The following is an 8,384-nucleotide window of genomic DNA, read 5'->3' as shown; positions in this document are numbered from 1 at the left end:
GCCGCTAGCAGTAGGGGACCTTCCTTTTCATCTTTTCCCTCCCTCGCTCGCTTCGCTCGCTCCAAAAGAATTTCCCTCTTTCTATCCTCCTCGCAAATGTGTGGGCGAAGATTGCTCGAGATCGTAGTAGCCTGGCTAGTGTGGTGCTCGTGCGTGCGTACCGGGACTGGGAGATTGCAGCGGCTTGAGGCTCACTGGTACTCCTTCCCACCTGCACATTAAAACATTTGGGTCAATCAGTCGCTCAGGCAGTCCGTCAGTGAGTGAGTGTGAGTCCGTCCTATGGTTGTCAAATCAAAAGTGCCTCGCGTTGCAGCAAGGAGAGGAACCAGGGAGGGATTAGTACGAGCACCGGTACTGTCTGTCTGGTGGCCTGGCCACTTTACCTGAGATTAGCCTCCCTATCTATCTAGCTAGCTAGCTAGCGTCCTCAGGTAGTAAGTGGTATGAAGACCGACTTTCTTCCCTGGAAATGGAACCGGCAAAGCCCGGCCGAGCTGCACATCGCCCTGGCCGCCCTACCTGTCGGCGACTGACATGCATGTATCTCATTCCCATATGCTTATGCTCCATCTCATCTGATTAGATGGCCAGCTTCTTCTGCTGAATCTGTATAGTGCGGTGGGATTTCCTCCTTCCTTTTGCTCCGGCCTCCGGGCACCTGGAACAAGTTCTCTCGATCTACCAGTAATCATTAACTTTAAACAAAAACCCGTCAAGCTCATCGTGCTTGCCAAGGAAGGTGCATGGCCGATGCCGATGCCGATGCGATCCTTTCCATCCCAGGGCCGCCCGCCCTTCACGCCCGGTGCGTAGGGCTCAACCGGAATCAGGGCTAGCTAGCTATAGCCAGCCAGCTGTAGGATCTTTCGACGACGACGTCTCCGCCATGCACCCTCTCACCAATCACGCGACGCACTGGGCCGGCCGCTAGCTAGCTACACATCGACGTCCGAGTTGACACCAAACGCGTGCGTCCCCTGCTTGATCACGTAAGGCCTTGCTATGTGCTAGCTTAGCTTAGCTTAGCTGCTACCATGCACGATGCAGCTCCCCCTCTCCGGCCGTTGCTGTCATGATCAAGTATGTATTCATGCCGTCGCCTGCGGCACCTGTGACCAGACGCTGCGTGCCGTGGCCTAGCCATTACTGACGCGCATTTCGGCATGTGGTGGCTTGGCTAGCTGGGAAAGGGAGGGATGGATGCGCGGTTTGTTGCGCGAAACGTCCCCGTCGCGCGCGGCGGGTTTCATGGCGCGTCGTACTTGGGCCGATCAATGCGCTGCCCTGCGATGATGCTCATGGCCGGTTCTCGCAGTTGCCGGACCAGGACCACCACGGTGCCAGTCCAGGGAGCAATCCATGATGTATGGATCGATGGAGAGAGGCATCAGGCACCCGGGGCCGATGGAAGGCGACGACGATCGATTGCTTTGCTTTGCATTGCAATCTTAATCGGCTTTTGATGGTGCATGTGCGCTAATGTGGCCAGTTTATAATTAACTAAGCTGATGCGGTGCGGTCAAGCGGGCGATCCACATTTTCACACCGGACTTGGGCGGTGCTGGAAAAGAGCGAGCAGGCAGGCAGGCAATGTCCGTGGCTTGCCGATCAGCTGACACGACCAAGTGGGAGGCGAAAGGAAGAAAGAAAAGACTAAAGCAAGCAAGCGAGCACCTGCAGGGATTTAATTAAAGAGGAAAGAAACATGCGCAAAAGGGATGGTTGATTTGATCAAATCATTCCGTCATGCACACCACCACCAGTGCAAGGCATAGATTGCTTCACTAGAACTCATTCTTTTTTCCTCTCTCGGCCTTTCCAACTTTCCATGTGCTCATCGTACGCGCCTCCTTCCACACGGTACGCTTGCACCAACGTCACACCACACCGACCACTCAGTCACTCACACACGCTGCCGGGCAATGATAATCGATCTCGCCACACATGAAGGGAACACAACTAATCAGAGAGGCCCGAGAGAAGATGATAAAACTACGATCTAGGAGTAGCTAGCTAGGAGTAGAAGGCATGCATGCATGGGCCGGCAAAACATATATGGAAACCAAGAAAGAAACCTCGAATGTAAACTAACAGATATCAATCCGGTATATATATGGCTTTTCCCGATCGACCATGCTGGGTGTTCCTCCTATTCCGGCGGAGCGATATATCTGAAGTTGCCGTTGATTTCTTCACGGAAGCCGACGGACTTGGGGCCGGGGCAAACTCAACTAAAAGATGATCAGTACCGGTGTACTATCTTGGACCGAAAATTAGCGTTGCTAGGTTTTTCTTGTCGATCTGATGACTCAATGCATGGCTAGTCATGATCCGCGCCATGCCAGTCCGGTCTGCCCAGCGTGAACTCCAGGCTCGGGTTGCTCAGCTCGTGGTTCGACACCTGCGAGCCGGTTGATCTGCAGGGCTCCATGTTCTGTTGCAACAGACACACAACAACGGATGGATCAGCAAAAAACATGCAGCAACCAATGCCAAATGTGTAAATGCATGTCCTTTGAGACATTATTTATATTAGAAAAACACTTGGGCTCATGCATATATATACGTACGTACCTCCATTGGAGAAGACAGTCCAATGGAGCGATGAGCATCCATGTTGCAAGAGTTAGATGACAGCCATGGGTCCCTGCTGCATGCACAAGGAGAACGAATTTCCAAATTAGCAAAGTTGATGATCAGTTGCCAGCAGCTTTCCAAATCAAGAGGCTGAGACCAAATAGTAAAAGTAGGTCTCCCAAAGTGCTTGCTACAACTGGGCATGCCTGTATCTATATAGGTATGGCAAGTTTCCACTGCAGATAGGAAACATGGCGTACCATGGATGAACAATACTAGCCCAGTATATATATGGTTAGCTTTGGCTAAAGAGAGTAACAACAGTTGCTCTTCCTGATCGGTTCGTTACACATATAGCTTCTTTCTAGGCAACAAAAGCTCTTAAAAGATGTTCCGGTTTTGGTTCAGTCGTGCAGTGCTCAGTCGTGCAGTGCAATGGCATGTACAGGCCAGTGAGCCCGTCGTCATGAGCAAGCTAGGCTGCTGCTGCTGCTGCTGCTGCGGGGAAGAATTTTAAGGTAAAGAGAGACACACACAAGCAAAGAATCTAATGCTACTCCGTGTACTTGAGTAACACACTCAAGAAGAGTGCTCTTTGCTTTTATATAGAGGACTCTTTGTACATTGACAATTAAAATTGGTGTATTGCACATATCTAATGACTGGAGTTTTTTATGCACGTGCAAATGTAGAGTTCTATGTATGCATGCCTGTATCTTGTACAGTGTACACTACAACGTTTGACTGTTTGAGCATAGAGAGAGAGAGAGAGAGAGAGAGAGAGAGAGAGAGAGAGAGAGAGAGAGAGAGAGAGAGAGAGAGAGAGAGAGTGTGTGTGTTTTGTGTATGACTATATATGACCCACATGTTGGAGATCATGAATTTGACAGTTCTTTTCTTCTCAGTCTACACATGATTTTGGGACATCAAGGAAGGAAAGTGCCCTTCCTTTATCACTACTCTATAAACATATAACAACAACCCAGCACCAAACCGTTCTAAAGTGCTTTTGTCTTGATAGGAACAAACATATACTGTTAGTATTGAGGGACCGGCAGACTTTGCATGTCAATAATATCAATCATAGATACACCACTACTTTACCTATACCTACTTATATATGTCCCGATCAGATCTGATTATGCACAATTTCATTTTGGAAGTTGGTCTAGATGCATGGTGGGAACATCGGACGAAGTTCGACCGTGCATGCTATAGTTTATACTTTGCTAAACAGATAAATATGCATATATTGTACTACATTGTGTTTTACCTTTTTCAAGAGACAAGTACACATTTTTAGATGCCTGACTACATAACGAAATTAACATAAAAAGTATAAGGAGCATTAATTTGATCAAGAGCCTAAAATGGAAATGACACAACACAAGTTAGTCGTTCTCGTTGTCAATAGCACATTCAAGATCACAAACTTTGCAGTGATATCTATCCAACTTTCTCCATGGAAAATATTTGCATGCATGATCACTTGATCACCATGAAATAATTTTGTCATAAGCAAGAAAACCTATGCACCGTGACAGTCCTTGGCTTATAGTCACATAAAAGACATTAATTTAGGATTCTCCTGAAAATTTAACTAAGCCAGTTTCTGAAATTCTCGACAAGGAAGGAAGTATTAAAAAAAATGGAAAGATAGTAAACTAGAAAATACTTCACACCTACTTTAATACCATTGTGTATAGACCTATATCATTGTCAAATTGATTTTGGAAAAAAAAAGAGTAGCCGCCATATAATACATTGATTTTCAAACCGACTTTAAACAATGGGTTCTTCCAAAACAAGTATGGAATGGCTGATCTTTTCATTTCTCTTTCCAAAACGGCTGAAAAATACATGAAAGGGCTGAAAAAAGGCCGAAAATGAGGGAATAAATATGAAATGGCTGATCTTTTCAATGAGGGAATAAATATTAAATAAATAGGTGTTTCTCTCCAAGAAATACTCATGGCTCTGCTGATATACTATCTCTACTAGGGAGAAAATTGAGTGGCGTGTTAGTAACAATTAGCCAAGAAATAGGAGTAAAAAAGGCATTGAAGTGACCGGAGGGAGATGGAAAGAACCAAGAATGCAGCAAGTCCTTGGTTACATATTCCTAGGCAATAGGGCATGTCAGGTCAAAGCCCCACCCACCCTGGAATCAGAGCCATGCATTGATAAGAAAAGATAATGGAGCTACCTAGCCACCTCCCTAGGATTGACGGGGGAGAGAGAGACACTCGGAGAAGAGGACAATGGACAATACCCAAGAACCTACGCACACAAAAACTCGCACAACATGTTTATATATTTATATAGTAGTATATCTGTGTGTATAAAAATATAAATAAACGTACTAGTTGTGTATATTTATGTAGTATATATTCATATCTTAGTTCTACAATTTTTTATTTTTTTTCCGGGTGATATCTTAGTTCTACATAGACAAAACACAGAGCAGAAGCTGTGGCTGCTGAGGTCAATGGTGGTCTTGGAGGTTGTGATCTTTTGGTCGTTTCCGTGACACAACATTGGCCGCCTATAGATGTAGGCAGGCCTGTGTGTACCTTCCCGTCCAGGTGTGTGTGTGCCCCCAAAACATTCTTTTAAGCTTTAGCCATCAGCAGATGATCTACCCGTACAAATGTTAGCCTGCTTAAATATTCAGAACTTTTCAGGTGTCAATCCATACGAGCAAAAGTTTGTTTGGTGGTGTTTCTTTGGGATTAAGCGAGCAATTAAGCACGACAAAAACTAAACCAAACACACTACTTATTGATTATCTACTAGTGATACTACGTTGTTTGTTACCTACAGATATACAGTATGTGTAAAAGCAGATCAAAAGGCGTGAAACAACAAACGATGGAGAGGTATGCATGTGTGATGAAACTGATGATGTGTGCACAACATTCACATGTACGCTGTCATGTGACTTGGGCTGGTACGGTACCTCGAGGAGTTGCTCCACCTAGTGCTGGCGTTCCCCGCCGAGGACTGGTCCATGTCGCCGCCGCCGCCGCCGACGGAGCTCGCCGCGCCCTCGGAGGTGGACCGGTGCTCCGGGAACGGCCTCGGGCACATGTTGTTGTCGCCGCCGGACCCGGCCTGGCCACCGGCGCTGGGGAAGTCGTCGTCGCCGGAGCCGCCGTCGGTCGGGCCTGAATGAAGTCACAGTGCCAGCCATGCACACAAGGAGCGTCATTGATTAGTACCACCACTCCATTGATTACCGGTAAGCAGACGAGGTAGTGTAGACAAGAGCTAGCGATGCAATGGAGTTCTTGACGACGGACGGCATGAGGCAACGGATGGCAATGCGAATTACCTGAGGCGGCAGGCTTGTCAGTGCTCTTGACGGTGCGATACATCTGAAAGGGGCATGCAGCAGAGTGAGAAGAAACGGCAAAAAATCACAAGCAAGAAAACAAGAAGGATTGCAGCCCGGTTTAGGAGGGCTGATGAGGTGGGAAGAAGACAAGCAAATGGATCAGCAGATGGATCGGCGCGCAAGGCAACACCCGGAAGTGGACAAGGAGAAATTACTATGATGCCAATGCCCTCGCCTTGGAGCCTTCCTAGCCAGTATGCTAGCTTTCTCTCTCCTCGCTCAGTCTCTCTCTCTCTTGTTCTTCTGTCTCGTCGTCCCTCCCTGTGCTTCTCTCTCTTCCTGGAGGTGAGCGCTTGGGGCCGTGCGCGCAGACGAGACGCGAACACACACGCTAGCTAGGCGGGCAGGGCAGGCGCGCACAGATGCACACACATTTGCATTATTGAGTAATGATGGCAACTTTCTCTCTCCCTCGCACACACATCCCCAAACACTCTCTCTCTCTCTCACTAGCTCCAAGAATGGCAGTTTCTTCACTAACTCAGGAGTTACTGCATTGGCTTTCCTGTCTGACCCAAACAAGAACGGGACGAGCAGCAAGAGGACGCGAGAGCGCGGGTTTGGGATGGGAGCGAGCTGGAGGGATCGATCGGGCTCGGAATTGCTGGTACCTGGAGATGGCTCTTCACATGCGCTAGCGTCAGATCCTTCACGTCCATGAGCTCTAGGACCGACTTGGGCGTCGCCCCTGCCACAGGTTAGATTTTGATCAGCAAAGGATATCGCGACGTGCTTACGTGCCTCGACGTCGGCGTCGGCGTCAGAGAGATTGGTTTGGTGGTAGTGGCAAGGTACGTACTCTCGTGGCCGCCGAGGAGCTCCACGGCGTGGACGAAGCGGGCGTGGAGGGTGCTGGTCCAGCGCATGCGGGGCGCGCGCATGCTGCGCTTGGCGGGGAGCTTGGGCATGAACCGGGACCCCAAGCCGAAGGGCTGCCCGCCGTGGAGATGATGATGGTGTCCGCCGAGACCCATGCCGACGCCGCCGCCGGGGCCGCCGTAGCTGCGGAGGGTGTCGGAGAGCATGCCGTTTAGCCTCCCGGAGGCCGATAGCATGCGATGGTGCGCGGCCGAGGACAGGAACGCCGCCGTGGGGTCGAAGGAATTCGCGGGTGGCGCCGGCCCCGGCCCGAGAGAGGACGGCGACGTCGATCCCAGGGAGGAGGGCCACGTCGCCGGATGGTGGTAGCTGTAGAAGCCGACCTTCGGGATGTGGTGCCCTTCTCCTCCCCCAGGCGCCGGCGGCAGGAACGGGAAGCCCCCGGCGCCGTTGTAGATAGGTATCCCCCGGATTGGCGGCGCGGCCGACGCGCCGCCGACACCCGCGTCCAGCGGCTGCAGCATCGGCATGGTCATCAGCGCGGCCTGGGCGGACGTGGTGGCGGCCGAGGACGCCACAGCCGACGACGAGGGCCTGTGCCGCCACGGCTGGGCGGCGCCCTCCTGGTCGGCGGCCAGGAGGGGCGGGGACAAGGACAGCTCCGTGGACGCCGTGGACCCGTTCAGCCTCCTCCAGGGGTCCCCGCCGCCGCCGCCCACAGGCCCGCGCCCGCCTCCACCGCCCCCCGGGCCCGTCGGCGGGCCAGTGCTGGGCAGGCTGATGTGCAGCGAGAGGTCCGGCGACGCGGCCGAGCCCGCCTCCATCTCCCGGCCACCGGCGCGCCCCGATCGGACGCGCGCGCGCGTGCCTGGCTACCACGCACGGACACCTAGGCCGGACTGGTGGGACGGGGAGGGGGAGGATCGGGAGGAAGGTTCTTGGCGTTCTTGGGAGGGAGGCCGGGCGGCCGTGTTGCGTTGCTCGGGAATGCTTGCGCTTTGGCTGGGCTGAGGCTGGGGGGTGGTGTGATGCCTCCTTTTGTATCTGTCTCTAGTACTGGAGTTACTACTACTTGGCGCTCCCTCTCAACCCCCTAGCATGAGAGACACCAGGGATGAATTGGTTTCTTGCGCTGTCCTTCCTTATTGCTCTCGCTTGTATCAAAAGGTAGAGAGAGAAACTCAAGTGAGAGAGGGAGAATGTGAGGTTATTATCTCGCTTGTTTAATTAGGAGGGGCAGGCATCGCCGAGTCTGAGAAAATGACACTTAGGGGACGGGACTGCCGTGGTACTGGACGGATAGATAGGGGAGCGAGGGAGGGAGGGCAAGTGGGGGAGTCAAAGGAGGCGCGCTTTTGTTTCTACGTGTATTACTACTACCACTCCATAAAATACACCTCCTCTTCTAAAAAAGTAGCGCACACACACGCACAAAAGAAGTACTAATGATACAGTACTGTACTATTATTGAGGCACACACACGCACACCATAGAAAATGGGATTAACTGTACTACATGCATGTAGGTTTTGGTTGTAGTAGTAGTATATTGTAGGGGAAGGGAGATTGATGGATCTGATTTTGTTTGT

The 8,384-nt window shown here is 51.0% G+C and overlaps 1 protein-coding gene across 2 annotated transcripts; it reads right to left on the bottom strand.

The window, feature by feature from the left end:
• Positions 1-2,057: 2,057 nt before the first annotated feature.
• Positions 2,058-7,854, bottom strand: LOC119301494 (probable transcription factor RL9). Of its 2 annotated transcripts, none has more exons than XM_037578468.1 (6): positions 6,777-7,854; positions 6,589-6,665; positions 5,915-5,957; positions 5,540-5,747; positions 2,578-2,653; positions 2,058-2,437 (listed from the first exon to the last, which is right to left on the bottom strand). In XM_037578468.1, the coding sequence occupies exons 1-6, from the start codon at positions 7,618-7,620 to the stop codon at positions 2,324-2,326; spliced, it is 1,362 nt and encodes a 453-aa protein (XP_037434365.1). In that variant the 5' UTR covers positions 7,621-7,854; the 3' UTR covers positions 2,058-2,323. The 2 variants fall into 2 exon arrangements, with proteins under 2 accessions (XP_037434365.1, XP_037434366.1); XM_037578469.1 differs by having other exon boundaries at positions 2,578-2,650; positions 6,777-7,853.
• Positions 7,855-8,384: the final 530 nt, after the last annotated feature.

The sequence above is a fragment of the Triticum dicoccoides genome, chromosome 5A, assembly GCF_002162155.2.
Source record: "Triticum dicoccoides isolate Atlit2015 ecotype Zavitan chromosome 5A, WEW_v2.0, whole genome shotgun sequence".
Lineage (NCBI taxonomy): Eukaryota > Viridiplantae > Streptophyta > Magnoliopsida > Poales > Poaceae > Triticum > Triticum dicoccoides.
Note: the sequence above shows the minus strand (reverse complement) of the source record. Positions and strands in the feature narration are given on the sequence as shown.